Source organism: Pleuronectes platessa, chromosome 13 (assembly GCF_947347685.1).
Source record: "Pleuronectes platessa chromosome 13, fPlePla1.1, whole genome shotgun sequence".
Taxonomy (NCBI): Eukaryota; Metazoa; Chordata; class Actinopteri; order Pleuronectiformes; family Pleuronectidae; genus Pleuronectes; species Pleuronectes platessa.
This window is the reverse complement of record NC_070638.1, coordinates 13,004,819-13,022,890: the sequence shown is the minus strand read 5'-3', so window position 1 is coordinate 13,022,890 and position 18,072 is coordinate 13,004,819. Positions and strand designations below refer to the sequence as shown.

The 18,072-nt window shown below is 44.5% G+C and overlaps 1 protein-coding gene across 1 annotated transcript in view; it reads right to left on the bottom strand.

Annotated features, from left to right (window-relative positions):
- camsap2b (calmodulin regulated spectrin-associated protein family, member 2b) overlaps positions 1–18,072 on the bottom strand; it is a 31,905-nt gene continuing 13,833 nt past the window's right edge. The window contains exons 4-21 of the mRNA XM_053437204.1: positions 17,707–17,793; positions 13,389–13,530; positions 12,253–12,392; positions 10,582–10,672; positions 10,361–10,462; positions 9,370–9,439; positions 9,009–9,290; positions 7,873–8,575; positions 7,624–7,770; positions 7,304–7,535; positions 6,816–6,999; positions 6,020–6,737; positions 4,510–4,646; positions 4,159–4,367; positions 3,971–4,070; positions 2,553–2,668; positions 2,345–2,463; positions 1–1,916 (exon numbers count right to left, since the gene is read on the bottom strand). Of these exons, the coding sequence (XP_053293179.1) occupies positions 1,617–1,916; positions 2,345–2,463; positions 2,553–2,668; positions 3,971–4,070; positions 4,159–4,367; positions 4,510–4,646; positions 6,020–6,737; positions 6,816–6,999; positions 7,304–7,535; positions 7,624–7,770; positions 7,873–8,575; positions 9,009–9,290; positions 9,370–9,439; positions 10,361–10,462; positions 10,582–10,672; positions 12,253–12,392; positions 13,389–13,530; positions 17,707–17,793 (3,879 nt within the window). The 3' untranslated portion in view covers positions 1–1,616. The remainder of the gene's footprint in view (positions 1,917–2,344; positions 2,464–2,552; positions 2,669–3,970; positions 4,071–4,158; positions 4,368–4,509; positions 4,647–6,019; positions 6,738–6,815; positions 7,000–7,303; positions 7,536–7,623; positions 7,771–7,872; positions 8,576–9,008; positions 9,291–9,369; positions 9,440–10,360; positions 10,463–10,581; positions 10,673–12,252; positions 12,393–13,388; positions 13,531–17,706; positions 17,794–18,072) is intronic.

Sequence of the window (18,072 nt, the reverse complement as noted above, 5' to 3'; positions counted from 1 at the left end):
TACTGCTGATAGCTGAGATTTTAATAAAGCTCAAAGGAATAGAAAAACAACAAAAATCCATGAAAAGTTGAGCGTATTTAGTTAAATGAAAAAGAAAATAAATTCCGAGATTGAAAAGGAAATAGAATGCTTTTCTCAGTATAACACTGGATTTCATACAATACCACAATAAAGCCTTGTGAAGACTTTATAAACCTCGCTCACTCAGCCACACCCTCTCAACACACGTCCTTCCACTGCTGCTTCATAGGTACACAACCTCCAAAAGGTAAATGGCGTTACAAAAAATACTTCTTTATGCCAAAATATATCTGTACAGTGTTAACACATACTGAAGAGAGAACACATGATAACAGATGTAACAGTAACGTAAAAGTGGAGTAACAAGCATGACAGTCCTAATCTCTGATCAGACTTGATGGTGGTGGACAGAGAAGTGCTATCATAGGTGAATTCATTTTTATTTACAACTGTGGACTATACTCTGAGGGGAGATCTAACGGTGAAGACAATATCCACATTAAAGTGACATTTTGAGTGTATAGTACTTAATTGTGACTCCAGCATGGTCAGCGGTGGCTATTTGAATTACTCTTAGGTCATTGCACACGTCCATGAAGGGACAGTGAGGGGTTTCCGTCTATTCTAATACTGGTGATAGTCTCGTGAGTGATACCGTTGAGTGATCGCACTTGTTTTTGCATTTATGGAAACAATAAAAGGCCCCAAACGACGACATACTGACACACGGATAAATTATAAAAAGCTACTCAAAAGCTTGTACAAGCTGACTTTCGAGTGGAACTGCCATTATATACAAACTAATTCAACTTATATATGTAAAGTATTTTATGTTTTCTTCTCCTCTTTTTATATATATTCGATAATAAATTAAGAGACTATCGCAGAATTATCTGGTGGTTCTGCTTCCGCTCAATAATCTCTCTTTTGGAAAGTAATCGCGAACGCAGACTGAGGTATTTTCCTCGCTCTTCATGGCACTTCACTTTACTCACACATACACAAATTGGAACTGTTCATACGTTTTTTTCAGTCACAAGTATAAAAAAACAACAACACATGCCTTTATAGCAGCAAAACTCTCATCATAAAAATGCTGCGTCTACCTGATCACAGATCCGACAGGCCGCCCTTTAAATGTCCACAGAGGGGGTCATAATCGGATCCCAGATCTGTGCGTACACAACAGCCTCTCCTGTACGCAACAACAGACTTGTTCAACAGGCGCTGACAAAAAGACACCAACACACACAGTGCATCCAAATGACACAAAGTAAGCATAAGGCCACACATGTTCAACTTATAGAAACCAAACGACCTCTTGAGGAGGCGTGACATTCAGTGCTTCAGTGGTTCAACTAGGTAAGGCAATGGTCCGCCTATCTTTTTTTTTGGCACACAAGAACATTGATACACATGCTCACAAGTACACAGAGTCCTGACTGTCAGCTCGGCATTGTCTGAGAAGCCCACTTGTGCTCGACATTCCAGTTGTGATTTATAACACGTGTCCCTTTAACGAAACAGTAAAGTCCACAAATACTTCCATGTTCTTTTCAGAGGACCATGTTCAAATGTTGCTCGACCATCTGCTGCTACTTGGTGTGCAGCTTTTTGGGCGTGCCCTGCTTCTTGGTGTGCCAAAGATGGCTGGCTATGGTGATGGCGTCCACACTGGCAGACATGGTTTTGGCTGGGATCAAGCTGAACTGCTTCCTGTCCGAGTTGTACTTGTACAGGCCCTCGATCATCTTGATCGTGATGCTCCTCGGCCCGATGCCTGCCAGCCGGGTGATCTCTGCGGTCTCTGGGCAGTAGGCGTACACAGACCGGAACTGGCAGCCGGCGTCACGGAACAACACCAGGAAGTTATTGGCTTCCGATTTCTCCATTTCCTGCCAAAAAAAGAATGGCAGGATATTATAAAAGATCAGTAGAATTGCACATTTAAATTCACAAGATGCAGGTTTGTATTTGGATCTACACCAAACTGCACACTCACTAAAATCAGTCTCCTTAACATGTCTGTTTTTTTGTGTTTTTTTTTCAAAATCGATGACTTATTTTGAATATGGAAATACTCAATGTTAAAGAAAGTGAAGATCTGCACCAAAATGTAACAGTTTCTTGCCTGACCCATATCTCATCTATTAGGTTACATGGTAATCCGTCCAGTAGTTTTTAAACATAATCCAGCTAACTAACAAACCAACACATTCTAATGAAAATCAAAACCTCCTTGGCAGAAGTCAAAGCTAATGAACAAACTCACTCTCTCACACACAAACACGTACACACATACACACACAAATACTAAACATACATCAAGTATCTTGTTCTTTTGCCCCTCGTTGACTTTGCCAGCCAGGCAGCAGTGAGCCAGGGCGTTCTGGATGATGTGCTTGTTGGACTTGGCACTTGGCTCCTTGTAGAGTTTGGGTCCTGAGTTAAGAGAAGAAAGTGCATGCATGAGTTTTTGCGACAACAAAATGTCACATGATGCACGGTCTATATGTAAATGGTCGTTATACCTGTGTACTCAGCGTTGGAGGGAGTGGAGGAGGTGGTGGATTCATTCTCCCAATCCTTCTCTCCGTTACGACTACCGGCCGAAGGACAAGAAGAAAAACCTTCGGCAGAGTCCGGCCTGGTGATGATCACATACAACAAATCACACAAACATAGCAACAAACACACAAAAGATGGACACACATAAGCAAGTACAGGGTATGAGAGCATACAACAACATATTCCACGAACGCACATGCAGACACAGACGCACAGATATGAAACACAGAAAGAGAGAGAGAGAGAGAGAGATGCGGCAAAACAAGGTCAGACATCGTGACACAGTTCTCCAAACCCAGCCTGTTGTCTTGCATCAAATCTTCACTGTATATACACGTTCTGACAAAGCTGCAGCGCAGTGTGGGACAGAAAGAAGGCACGTTCAGCCAAGCAAAGCAAAGTCCTCGGCTTCAGCGAGAGATGAGCTCGAGTACAAGTGGAGGAAACAGCAAACACAGTGGCAGAGCGCAGAGCAGCCGGCACACAGAGAGAGGAGGGCGAGGAACAGTCTGAGAGCAATGCTGCGAAAGAAGAGGAGGATGAAGAGCAGAGGAGAAGAGCTGAGGCGGAACACTTCAGCCACGCAGGAACTACATCCATGGGATATGAGAAATGATTTTAACTGTCGACTCATCTGGTCTACTTTAATGAGAGTCTGCGGAAATGCAGGCTAAACCTACGATGAGCCACATCCACAGCGGTTAATACATTTCATCTGTGGAAGAAGCACGTCTTCTCAGCACGCTACTAACCTTCCCTTTCTTTCTTTGGGAGAGCTCAGAAAGAACGGGACATGTGCAGAAGCTATTTTATTGCCTCTGAGGGAATCCATGCAGAATTGAAGGAAAGGAAAAGGAGAGAGGGATAAAACAGAATCAAGACGCAGAGGGTAAACCTTAATAACAACAACAGCCTCAACAAGAAGATATCAGGGTAACATAAACAAGTGTTTAACATCAGGGTAACATAAAGAAAATAAAAGTGGGGAGTTATAAGTTGAAATGTCGAGGTGCACAGAACAACTGGCATGAATAAAGGCAGTATTTGAAAAGGTGAAACAGAAATTTAAGTTAAATTATGAGCAACAAGTCGGACACAGAGCTTGTTGTTAGAGATGTAAACTACAAACTCTTACTAACTTCAAATTTGCCTTAGCTTAGCAGGATCTTTGAGCTTCTTCAATAACTGACCATTCATAATAAACAACAAGCAACCGCCCTCCTCTTTTATTTATTCATTCACCTCAGCCAAGGAGGTTGATGGAGACGGTTAGTATTCAATCAAGTTTAATCAAGTTTTAATGCAGTTTTCCGAGCTTAAAATTCTTACTTCATTACTTCAGTTTCGAGTTATGCATATTTCAGCCCAGAGTGCTTCTCACCTGTTGTTCTTCTTGTTATCCGGCTGGTCTCTCCCGTTGTCAGCCAGGTTGAGAGACGCCAAAGACACACTGGACACGGAGTAGCCCCGAGGACGCACCCCTGCAACACAACAATAACCTGAAGGTCACGGCACGGATCAGCTGCTGTGACAGTGTGCGTCTGTGCGTGTGGTTTGTGCGTTGCTCACCTCTCACGGGGGGAGTCGACGGCTCCATGACGTCCCTGTGGATGGACTTGGGACGTGGCTTCTTCTTGAGACTCCCCGATCGAGGCTTGATGACGTCGTCCATATCGTCCATCAGTTTGAGCTGCTTCCTCCTCAGATACTCGAGCTTGATGTAGTCCCTCCTGGCTTTGTCCTCATCCTTCTTCTGCTGCTCCTCCTCTGCTCTTAGTCTGAAGGAAGAGACAAAGAACAGATTGTGCACATTTGAACTCAAATGAAAAATAAAGCATGATAAAACAAGCTACAGCAGCACTTGATACGGCTTATGTATTGATGCTATATGCCACGAGAAAGGAGAAAAGACCGACGCACCGTGCCGCTTCTTTATCCTGCTCCTGGTCCAGCTCCTGCTGCTGCTTCTTCTCCTGAGCCTCCTTCTCCCTCCTCAGCCTCTTCTCCAGCAGTGCCGCTTTCTTTGCTGCCATGTCCTCTTCCCCTTTCACATCATCCTAGGGTTTGATAGATGGATGACACATGAATGAATAATGTGTAAATAGCAGATGTCGGACTCCCGAACTACAGAAAATGTCCGGACAACTGGGTCTGAACATTTTCTGGACTTTGCCTTTCAGATATGACGAACACAGCAGGAGGCTAGAACAGGAAAATGTGCTAAACATTCAGATGTGATGTTTGGGGAGAGAAGACCTAATGTAAAGATCCTGCTGTATTCTCATGGTCTCACTCAGTCTTTCTCTGGAGTGTTCACGAGGGGGCTGGCAGGATAAACTTGGACTGACTCGAACATTTGCGTTCTCACATACAGCCCCTCAAGGTAATTTCAGAATATCCGTTCAACACATGTCTGAAAGCAGTTCACGTCTTCTTTCTCTCCTCTCGGAATTAAAATCTAAAACCAAATGATGCCGTCTCTTGATAGTTAATTGAACAGTTTTAACAGGAAATTGTTATTTATTTCTATTTGTCAAGATTTAATTGATTGTAAATAGAAAATTATCATAAAGGGAAAACTGTTAAAATATCGTCTTCAGTCAGCAAAGCTCTGACATGGCTCTGTAAGCACCGCTCCAATAGTTTCCGATGAGTCCGTTTTCTGGATCAACTTTTGGCCTAGATTCCCTCATGTATTGATCAGCTCATAGCTGCACTGTACTTGTTGTTGCCAGGCTCACACAATATGAGCCTCCTCTTTTTACAGCACCATAAGGCTGAATACAGACTGTATTATTAATGAGGAGTTAGCACATTTGATACATCAGCTATGATTTTAGTTTGACTGTGTCGGGTGGGGCTCAACTCAATGACCAGTAGGGGGCGAAATGTGGAGTCAAATGAAGGTTGATGTTATTGCATTGACATTTTGAATCCTCAGATAAACTGAGGTAAAACTAATAACAATAGTGATGCATGGTATTGTAATGGGTATCAATAGAGTTATCATTAATGGTATTAACTTTGCTTAGCTGCTCTGACAAGTCAAAAATATTTGCTTGGATCAGTACAGAAATAAGAGCTGCTCTGCTGCTAACAAGGCTAGAAATATTAATGCTAACTGGTCAGATAAGATGGTTCAGACTTCTGAGGGAAATAAGTTAAAACCAGCAGCGATTTAGCTTTTGATCCATCCATCAAAGACTGGAAACAACTGACTCAGCTATTTCCAGAGACAACAACCCATGGAGGAGGTCTCAATATTTCCATTAAAAGTCAAATGATCAATAACTGCAACAGAAAATAGCTTGAATTCATACTGTTTTAGAAATGCCAACATTTATGGCTAAATCTGTCACCAATTCATCCTCAAACAGGAAAAAATACTTCAAACAACAATAAATACCAGAGGTATAATTCTATAGCTGACCTTGAAGAAGAATCCACAGCAGACCTTCTGATCGTCACCGTAAACGTCTCCTCCGCTTTCCCCCTCACCGGTCGCCTGCCCGCTGTGGCCTTCTGGGGGATTCAGCCCAGACAGAGGCACCTCCACCAGGTCTCCCCTGCCCCGAGGGTCTGCTTTAGCACGGAAGCCGGCGGCGGCTTGGATCTCAGACGTCGGCTGACGCAACACCTCCGACGTCCTCCATTGTTTGCCTTCCCTCTTTGACTGAGCCTGCTCGGCCTCTCTCCTCTCCACCTGTCGCTCACCTGCCTTCTCTTTGGATGTTTGTTTAGTTGGAGGCTGATGAGTGGCAGCACTCGTCTTTGCCGCTGTCTCATCTTTGACTTCACTGTTTTCTATGTCATCCTTGGCCTCTTGGTTCTTTTTATCCGAGGTTCCCTCATCGCTGCTCATGTAGGCAAAAGAGCAGCTCTGGCTTTGGCTGCTAGTGAAACGCCTCAGCCTGGGTAAGCTGTCCACTGAGGTGGGGGTGTTGAGCATTCGGCTAAAGGGGGTGACTTTTAGATCATTGGGCCGTGGAGTCCGAGGGGTCCTGGCATGGAAAGAGGCTGGCCGCCGCTTGATGCCAGCAGGGGAGCGATTGAGAACGCGGGGGGAGCTGGTAGAAGACAGGATGGGAGACAAGGACCCAACCGAGCCTCGGCCTGTTACGCTGCTGCTGCGCAACTCACGGAGCTGCCTGAGGGGGGAGAAAAAAACTCATTATACAAAATGACAGCTCATGATGTCTATATTAATATCTAAGATTAAGTGATACCTGTGCGGAGATGGAGCAGGAGGAGGGATGACCCAGGACTGTTGCTGCTGGTCTCTCATGGCCATGATCTTCTCCTGCTGCTGGGCCAAACGCTGCATTTCTGTCTGCAGGAAACCCAGTGACGTGTTCAACCTCTCGATGGAGCGCGTGTATTCTGCAAGGTCGATTTCTCCTGGAGCCACACCTGCATCGCCACATCAGATACACAGGTCAGTAGGTTGAAGAGTGATTTAATCTGAATCATACGCTCTAAAGCATCGATGGATGATACCACTGAGACATGCACGTTGTCCGTACTGCTATACGCTTTTTATTTAGAACGAAAACAATTGCCTGATTGATTGATTTATCAATGGTTTTCAAAGCCCTCAAGATAAAGATACAATCCCACAAAATAAAAGCTGAATAATAATTATCCAGGTTCTTCGATGTGAGGATTAGTCTTTTCTCTATTTCATGGTCACTAACTGCTGTCAGGGGTCACCCACCTCCGCCATCCTCACAGGGGGATTTCGGAGCTGCTCCGTCTGGTTTGCATCTCTCTGCCCGATCCATGCTGCCCTGGTCGCTTTGCTTTAAGGGCGTGAGCAGCTCAGGGGAAGGTGTTTCCGCTCCGCCTGAGCCGGGGCTGAGGGGGGCGGTGACTCCTTTCCTCCTCACCACATTCAGAAAGGCTGTTCTGCCCATCCTCTGGCGATGGCGGGTAAAAGCTGCCTCCACCTGGACAACGTGAGGAGAACGACGTGATGTGAGTATTTGCATTTCAAGATATATTTTGGCCATCTCTCATACCATACACCTGTTGTACCTTCTTCTTCTGGGCTTCAATGGCTCTGCGTTTTTCCTCCAGCTTCATCCTCAGCTGGATCATCTCTGAGGCTATAACGTGGGATGGGTCTCTGGGGGAAGGCGTCACTGGGGAGGGAGATGTGATGGGCAAAGGAGGTGTAGAGATCTAGGAGAAAGTGCAAAGATCATTTATATGGATTCATTGTCAACTTCAAATGACACTGTGATAAAACTTGTTAAAGGACAAATGACCGTTTAAATCACAAACCTGTGAAGGGATGTTTTTCGTTAGTTGTGTGTACGGTCCGTTGAGATCTGTGCTCTCTGGCGTGGTTCCTCCACTACTCCTCCCCTCCAGCTTTCTGAATTTTTGCTCTGCAAAGCTCGTCATCCGCACCATGCCTCCTCCAGAGCCGGCCGTGGACGAGGTAGGGCTGAGAGTGTGAGATCTGTGGAGTATGGGTGCAGAGCTGGGGCAGGGGTGGTTTCTGTCTCTTCCATCTCCCATCTCACTGTCAGGATTAGTGTCACCGACTGCCTTGGTCTCTCCTTCCCTGCTCTCCGTCCTCTCTGGCTGCTCGGGGAGGGGGCACGACCTGGCCATGGTCTCACAGTCTGGGTCTATGTCGGAATAGTCTCTCAAAGAGGAGGAGTCCTCGTCCAAGCTCTGGATGTCCTCTGTCCTCACATGGATGCCCGTGTCAACTTCATCGGTGGACAAGGAGTTGGCGTCGTGGTCGTTCAGTCGAGCCTTAGCTGACCCCAGGTCCTCCCCTTGACCTTGGGCCCCTGGAGGGTCGGAAGGCTCCGCACCGTGGAGAAAGAAGCAACGGTCTCCGTCTCCCACACCCAGGCTAGCATGAGGCCTTTCTGTGTCGTGGATAATCTTCAGGGCCTCCTCAATGCTCGGAGGGGTCGATGGGCTTATGTGGCCGCTGTGGTTGCTGTCTGGGAGGTCACCATTGGAATACCTAGAGAGAGATAAATAAAGTTATACTCTCAAGGTTAAAGTTTATTTTTGTGTGTGTTTGTCTATACTATAAATTCACGATGTGAGAGCAAGAGAGGAGCAGCACTGAAAACACATGATTCAAATGCAACAGAAAAGTGCTTTACAGGTAACACAGGATTTAGAAATGAATTGAAAAGGAGTACAAACAAATAAAACCATACAATTATTAAACATTAGGTACAGCCAGTTTACTCCTGTATGCCATGAGCTACTCTGCACTTTGAAATCAACATGAATTCACATAGAATCATAAAAAGCCTTCTATTAATTTATGAGGATACATTTTTAGGTGAAACATATTTTGTCTCTTTAAATGGATAATATAGATATTTAGAGGAGAGGTGTTTTCTTTATTTTATAATCATAACTCAACACATCCCTCTCTGCTGTACCTGCTTTGGTTCTTGAGTGAGAATGTGTTGTTGCGCCCCAGGGGTTTGTGGGGGGGGAAGTCCTCGTCCTCCTCCTCTATGTGTCTGCCCTGGCCGTTGACACTGACGGGGATGGTGGAGAGGTGGCGCTTCATGCCTCCTCGGGGTGCATAGTGAACTTTGAACCCAAGGCCATCACTGCTGGCCGAGCGTGTCATACCCCGGGGGGAGGGGCCTTCACAGGGCGGCAACATCGGGTCTCCATCCAGAGGGATCTCGAAGGAGATTCCCCGAGAAGAGGAGCTGAGGGTGGAGGAAACATTTAGGGAAACAGCAGACCAATTAAGATATGTGGGTCAACGAATGGCTTTCATGTACTCACCGTTTATCTTTGGGCCACGTCCCAACACATCCATCCATATAGGACATGGAGGTCGATCTCTTCATTATACCTGTTGCAGAGACAGAGCAGTCCATTGACTTTAAGTATCCAGTCCTAACCAGACATTAACAAACACGGCAGTGAGAGTATCAAGTCCAGATTTTCTCTCAGTGAGTCTGAACTTTCTACCCTGAATCTCAACTTCTGGACATTTATAACCTCCACCAAGGAGCTTATACTTTCATCAGTGTTTGTCTGTTAGTTAGCAGGATTGCACAAAAACTACTGAAGGGATTACTAGGAAACCTGCTGGAAGGACGCCATATGGGTCAGTAAAAAAAAACAGTAGGGAGCCGACTAAGTTTTTTTTTCTTTACTTATCTCCTTCTTTAACATTGTGAGAAAGAGGGTGTTATCTGCATTTCCTTTGATTTCTCAGAAAATATTTGATGGATCTTGATGAAAAACCAGGCTCCTATTTATGCTTGTGTAAAGATCTTGATCTAGTGAATTTAAAAGTGGTTTCATTATGGACTCTTATGCCTTGACGGAGTGATTCAAATACAATAGTGCAATATGAAGGCTATTGCCTGGCAGTATATTATCCACTAGAGGGCGTCTGGTTTCAAAACAAAACACTTCCACTGCTCTGTGCTCTTTCCCTCTAATAACTGCTGATAGAGGTGAGAATGTATTTCATAAAATATTCTAAAATGTTAGAACATTTTGTATGTATGGGCCAACTCAAGAAAGCAGAGGAAACACTTCCTCTTTAAAATCTGTGTTGCAAAGAACATTGATATCAAGGCTACTGCTGTATTTAAAGAGAGGGATAAGAACGAGTCCAATTTAGGATTGTGACGTCTCTGAATCATTATAGATACACAAACAACCATTGCTTCGACCCAAGTGATTTTTATCCACAGATTTTGCCGTGGAAACACACAGTAAGTAGAGAATAGATTTGTCCACAATCTAAAGGATTATTTACCCTCAGCAGGGATGTTCTCTGGACTGTCGGGTCTGTCTGCATAGCTCTGTTTGACTGGACTGGACACAGGAGCCATGTTCTTAGAGGACACCGGCTCACAGGCTGCACAGGAGGAACATAAAGACGTCAAACATTCAATTCAGTGTTAAGGTGCAACTTTGCATTTACTAGCTGAGTAAATGAAGTGAACTAATGAAGTGCATGCAATTATTGTATTATACCGTCAGGGTCGAAGACTCTGGGCTGCACAAACGAGGGTTTAACCACTTCAAACCACCAGAAGAGCTCAGCCATAAAGACCAGATAGTTACTCTGCAAGGACACACACACATTTATTCATTTGTTGTTATTTATTTATGACATTAGCAGGTTTGTCTCTGCAGTCACCTACAAAGATGCAACACCGGCTACGACAGCACCTTGATGGATCAGTGAGGTCATAGCCTGCAAACTGTTGCTAGGTAACAGGCTCAGGTGTGAGTGTGTGTGTTTGTGTGTGTGTGTGTGTGTGAAACTGAGTATCTGTACATTCATTGTGTGAGTTGTTTAATGTCAAACCCATACGGCTCTTGTAAGCTGCCAAACCACCATCTGGAGTTTAGTTTAAATCTGTCACATGAGCACAGTTGGATGTACAAAGCAGAGAATGAGTGACTCACATGGATGATAAAAGCATATGTGATATAAACAGAGAGAAAGAGAGAGAAACACACTGACCAGTTCTTTTTCTTTCTAGTCGAGCTAAAAACAGTCACAACCACTAAAAGAGTTCTACTCCATAAAAACACACATACACATACATACACATACACACACAAGCACACACACACACACTGATTAAGATTCTTTAAGCAGTACGTTTGTGGTGAATGGGCAGAATGCCAGAGCCTTAAGTTGCTCTCCATGACCAATTCTTTCCTTTCTGTCCCCTCCTTTGCCTTTATTATTACAGCACTCTACCGTCTATATACAGACTATAAATAATGTGAATGCAAAAGAGAGCGAGCACAAATGTGAAAACAGTCTGCTGTGTTGTTTTAAAGGCTGGTAAGTTCCAGTCAGCTCGGGCCGTGACTTGAATCCAAATGTTTGTACCCACGCTCTCTGCATTCTATTTACCCACACCGGCTCTGCTGCCTCGACAGTCGCAGATATGCTCTGAAACTTGTACAGTAAGGCTTTTATTAATCAGAGACAAATGTGTGCGTGAAACGGGGAGAGATCTCTGCCTGGGGACTGGGTGAATCAGCAGTTGTGTTGTTTCCAAAGTTCACAGATTTTGTTGTTTGATAAAAGAAAAAGAAAAAACAACAGCAGGGGGATCCGGAGGGGAGAGGAGCCAGAGAGGCGGGCGGAGAGGAGACGGGTCAGGACTGACAATCTCCTCTGAGCAGAGTCTGTCCTCTGTCTGAGGGAGAGCGACTGGGAGGGTGGAAGCAGCAGCAGCAGTGCACACACACACACACACACACACACACACACACACACACAGACTGTCATAGTCATTTAATTTGTAAGTGAAGAAAATCTCACTGTAGCAAACTGATTTTCATGCTCATGCGAATCCAGAAATACATAGACATACACACACACACACACACACACACACACACACACACACACACACACACACACACACACACACACACACACACACACACACACACACACACACACACACACACAAACACACACACACACACAAACATCCATTATTAAACTTTTCCTTGCATGACTCATTTTTGCCCGTTTGTAATTTCCCACTCTCCCTATTCCCAGAAAAACTCCTTCTCCTGACTCTTTCCTCTGAGTCTACGATATAAAAACAGCACTTTCCCCTCATCCCCTCCACACACATTTATACATCGATATTTACATACTGGTCTCCCTACCTTTACGGACGCATGTGCATAGAGCATGTCCTCCAGGCTGAAGTGGCAGCAGTGGTTGAGGTTGTTCTTGCAGAACTCCTGCACCAGCTGGAGGTTGTACAAACTGTCAGCCAGTGACATGGTCTCCTTGAGGCAGATATCTGCTCAGGCAGGGGAGGGGTCACACACATACACGAGGGTGGGCCCAGAGAAAAGGCCAGACAGGAAGACAAGGAAGAGATAAGGCACAGTTTCAAAAAGAATAGTGGAGGACAAAACTGCCCTACTTCTCCCACTGGAATTTGAACAGTATGTAATGTTGAGGATAGTTTGAGTCATGCAAGATCCTTGTAACAATAAATCAACCAAGTTTTCAAACTGCCTTTTGGATGAGTCATCAGGATTTCTATCTCCTGTCCCCACTGTGAGGACGGCCCATGTGTGTGTAGGATGTCAAACGGGAGGGAACAGGAAACCAAACTTTACAGCACTTTTCACTACTGCGCTTCCTTTATTTTTAAGATGAAATTAGGTTGCCATCAAGAGCAAGAGATCTAAATGAGGTTTAACCCACTTCCACATCTGGTGCACATGTGTTTGAGCAGGCTGTGAACTGCAGGCGATCCCAGGAGCCTCAAGGCACCAACACAAGAATTGTTTACGCTCGAAATAGCAGCCGGCTACTCCTCTAACGGTTCTCCGTCACACAGCCCGCTGACCAATCACAACCCGACTCAGGGCATTTTTTAGAAAACAAGGGCACAGGCGAGGGGAAACATGTCTTGGTTCATCATCCATGACCCATATTCGCTTTAACACCGAAAGTCAAAACAGGGACAGTCCTCAGTTGATTGGGTTGTAGTTGTTGTCTGTTAAACACTGTAAAGTTCCACATGATACTGGCAGACAAGGGAAAACGGATGATAAATACTCTCTTTGTTTCGGGCGCCCAGTTCAAATGTATGGTCCCGGTTACAGCAGTGGTGCCGGCAGAAGACAGCGTCCTTTGTGCTGAGACTGAAAACCATTGTGGTCACCTCATTGAATGCCATTCAGAACTGACGTCGGTCTTGTGTGTTTACATGTTGGAATAAATACAATAGAAATGGGTGTGTGTGTGGAGAGTGAGAGCGGGTGCGGCTACAGACTGACCCTACCTTCCAGTCTGATGGCCTGTGGGCAGTAGAAGTGCAGCAGGGCGGTCAGGGCGCAGCCGTCTGTGTTGTCCTTCAGAAGGTTGTCCACCAGGGGGAGCGATGGAGCGCTCCTCTGCTGGCCATACTCCCTCCTGTAGCGAGCCTGGAATGAAACCATGGCAACGACACAGACATCAGCCATATGTGTCATCGGGCTGCAAACATCTGCAGACACACTAAACGTGTATAGCCACATCACCACGTACTCAAATCACACACACAAACATACACACACACGGTCATGCACACAGTTTGTAAGTACGTGTTGTTTTAAGGAATTTCAAACACAGGGTGGGATTCAGGATCAACTCAAAAATGCAGATTAAATTGATCATGCAAATATTGAGACACAACATCTGGAACGACGTCGTCATCTCAAATGTAAACGTTTTTTTTTAAAAGCATTCATAACCTTTCACTGTTTTTGTCTTGGAGGGTTGGTTAGCGTTCTAGATGGAGAGCAGGGAACAAAACGCATGCTGGCAAATTAATGTTTTTTTACTATCGCACATCTACTCCACACTGAGCCTCTCTAAACCTCCACTGTGGCACTGTAGCAGACGCTGTATTAGATTTACGGTTTAATAATAATCTGCAGTAGTGAATGCTTCCCGTCTGCAGGTTGTCTGTGCGTCTCTCTGGGACTGTAACAGCCACCGAGACCACGCATGTCTTCAGGGCATCGGTGCTCCCAGTCTGCCCATAAACACACCAGTGGTGTCACATTTTACAACACAGCAATCCAGTCTGTCTGACAGCCAGTCTGCGTACTCAGGGACAATATTTTCATTTTTGTTTGAGTTCCCACAAAACGTTACATATAACTTGCCATGGTAACTATGGATACTGAGCCTGTGTCATTAGATTAGAATGGTTTCACTGGGAAAACTAGTGTTGATATAATCATGCTGCTGGATTGTACTTGCTCTTCCAGGTAGAGATTCCCGCTGTGAGACGGAACCAAGTTCAGACTGCGAGGACCAATGTTGAGGTAGGACAGGGCGGGAACATCTGACCAGTGTGTGACGGGGGCTCAGGGACACATGCAGGGACAAACTGGGGGAGGTGGAAGGTGGGTGCTGCTGCAGGTTTGACATTAAATGGAGAGGAGGTCAGAGGTCAATTGGGATGTATGAGGACTTCTTTATAATGGATGGACTTACTGGTACTAATCTCCAGTACCACTTTCTGGGAGACTTGATGGTGGATGATGACTGGACCACAACAGGAGAGAGTGGGAGAGGCATTAGGCCAACAGCAGGGACAAGTAAAAAAGAGTCACTAGTACAACTGAGTCTGGAGGATAAAACCCTCGTAAACAGTAGAGCGAACTGAGAAAGTGCATTTTAAATGTTGATCAGTTAATGTGTCAATAGTGTTGGAGCCGCTGTTAAACGATCCCTGGACATCTGGCTGCTTATTTACCAAAAGACTAATTCATTTAAAGAGTGCAAACCAGCCTGTGTGATTGGTGGCTGGAACAATACCTGGACTGGTCGAATATGGAACAGTCAGCCTGTCTGCTAGAAGCCTCTGGAGGATTTCTGGGACCCTGCCTGAAAGTTGACTGCTTGATCACACAGTAAATAATGTATGATTCAAATTATATAAAACAGCTTGAAGGTGCAAAAAGAATGTATTTTGTAAGTTCTGCTTCTGTTGAGTTTTGGTGCCTTTGTTTTAGAAGAGAGAAAAATGCAACTGTTTTTAAAGACATGAGGTTGTTTTACTATGAAAGATAAGATCATAATAAGTGACTGTAAATTTCACCTAAACACAAGGAGATCAGGAAAATGAAAGTACCTGAACGAATATGTAGACACACGAATCTTTGACTTTTGATTGTCATTAAAGCTTGTACCACACATGGAGACAACAGACAGCAGGACTCAACCTCTGGGGACCACGAATGACTGAACTCTTTGCCCAAATGGTGGACTTCCAGACCTAAACTGCTGTGTATAGGGCCCCAGTGCTAACATGGCTGGTCTAGAGCAGGGATATCCATGCCAGATGTTTTAATTTAAAACAAAACTTTCTCATGAGTCATTGTTCTAACATGTTTACAAGTCTTTTCCATAGTCAGATTTAAGACTCAGTGATTGGATGTAGCTAATGTTGCACTGTTATGTAATCCTTTTAAAAAATTTGAAAGTTAATCGTTATTGAAATCTGTAGAACATTTCTTAAAATGAAAACTAATACACAAAACAATAAATGGGACGTAAAAGTCAAACCTCCCTGATGGAAGTAATTAAAGTTAAAATAAAGTTTCCACTCAGCACCTTTTGTTCGGCACAAACATTCACATGCAAAGATACTGAGCTCTAAGTCACAAGACCTCAGTTGAAGATTTTTCACACCGTCCCAGAATAGACTTAATTCACTGAGAAGGGTCTTGTGCTTAACCATTAGTGTGTTTCACAGACGTGTGTGTGTGTGTGTGTGTGTGTGTGTGTGTGTGTGTGTGTGTGTGTGTGAAATCATCTCCTCTGAGTATGTCCTGCTCGGTGAATGGACTTCTGTTGGAGTTTATAATGCAGAGAGGGAGCTGTGCGATGGAGCATGGAGAGCAGCTGACTGACAATGAGCGAACATCGTACTCCTCACACTCCTTAAAAGACGCTGTTGTAACTTGTTGCCTATGACAAAGTCTGGGTGTGTATATGTGAGTCAGTGACAAACCCAGTGTATATCATCAGCTTACAGAAATACCACAGAGAGGCAGTGATCGTGTTTTACTATGACAGACTATGAGCTGGATAAAATAAACTCCCAAAGCCGATAAAAGCTCCTTCTTAACTGATTTAGCTGCTCATGACATCCTGATGCTCTCTGAGGAACTATTTTATTTTGGTTTAATCTATGATAATAAGTGTTGTGCCTCTAAGCAAAACAATATCAATCAGTCAGTCCACAACTTGGCACCAGGGTTGAAGATCTAAATTTCTAACAGTTTTTTTAAATTTCTAAAATGTTATATGCTAACTAAAACGGTAAATGTTACACCTGCTAAACGTTAACATAGTGTCATTGTTGTGGTGTTAGCGTTTAGCATCTAACTGGACAGCTCCCCAAAAGTGAAGCCAAATCCTCTTGATTGCCCCCTAGTTGCTGGCTGCAGGTCATAAATCCCTTTTTTATGGTTTCAACTAGTTATTAGATTCTATTAAAGTCTCATGAGTGGCAGCTGATATCATCTCATTTGTCTCCGCTGAATATCATGTGACTGTGTACATACACACGCAGCGAGATAATATTCCTTTTTTCCATTTCAAAACCTTTAACCTCATGTCAGAACTGTAAGCACACAGAACCGAGGCAGGGGTCGTGACCTGAGCAGGCAGCGTGCTGCAGCTTCAGGGTCAAGTGACCTGAGGTGGACGGGAGCTGGCTGCTGTGTGTCTGTCCCACTAGGCCGCCTCGTTTCACATGGACCTTACATAACCACCAGGCCTGCAGGATGACAACACTGTCTCTCTCTGTCACTGGCTCTTTAGCTACAGCTGACAAAGTTCCTGAGTGTCCTTCTCCACATCCCCCCCACCCTGGGGTCACTTTTCCATTTTCCCTCTCTCAGATTATTCCTCCTCTCTTTCTCCCCTCCTCCGCCCGGGACGTTTTTTGCTCTCTTTCCTCTCACAGCAGTGTCATGTCTCTTGCCAACATTTCTCTGCAGCTGGTCTGTGCTCATCTGTTCCTCTGATCTACTGAGCGCTGTGTGCTGTGCTTTATGCATGTGTACATTTGATGTGTCTGCACGTGTCTCGCATCGAGGAAGACATGTGGCGATCATCTACAGATAAGAATCGATATCAAAATGCAAAACTTTAAAGAACAACAGATAACGATGCTTAGGAAAAAAACGGTCCTGTTTTGCTGTTTTCATTGCTGGTCAGTCTTAAAAGAATCATTCCACAATTTGCAGGAAGGTTAGGTGAGAAGATTGTTACTACTGTCATATCTGCTTTTACTACAGAGATGGAGCCAAGACGATTACTATTCTATTCTACTTTTAAATATAAGTTTATTTGCATAGGGATGGATTGCACTGTCATACATCTAGTCTAGTTGTTTCAGTTGTTATGCTAAGCTCAGCTAACTGTATCCTGCGCCGTGACATCATGTTTTGTGCACGGACATGAAAGTGGTATCAATGTTCTCATCTGACTCTCTGCAGGAAAGTGAAAAGGAGTAGAGTCTTTTTCAAAATGTCAGACTTTTGTTTTCCCACTGACTGACGTCTCAGAGTCTAGAGTTGTGATGTTTGCGTTCTTACTTTGTGTGTTGCTGTGTTTGACTCCTGGACGGAAGTCTCTCTCAGCTTCTGCTCCTCCACAAGGATGTCTCTTAGGTGTTCATTCACCTTGCGACAGAGGAAGAAAGAGAGAGAGGGGGAGAGAGAAACAGAGAGAGAGAGAGAGAGCGGGAGAGCGAGGGAGGTCAAATTTCACATTTTTGTTGGACACAGAGGTTGAATGGTGAGTTTGTGGGCAGAGGAGAAACTTGAACATGAGGCTCATACAAGAGGCTCTTCACATCAAACTAAAATATTTCAGCACCCCCTCTGCCCATTAACTTCTACTGCTAATTATTACTGCAACCTAATATGCCATCACTCAATGTCATCACTTTCCAATCAAAC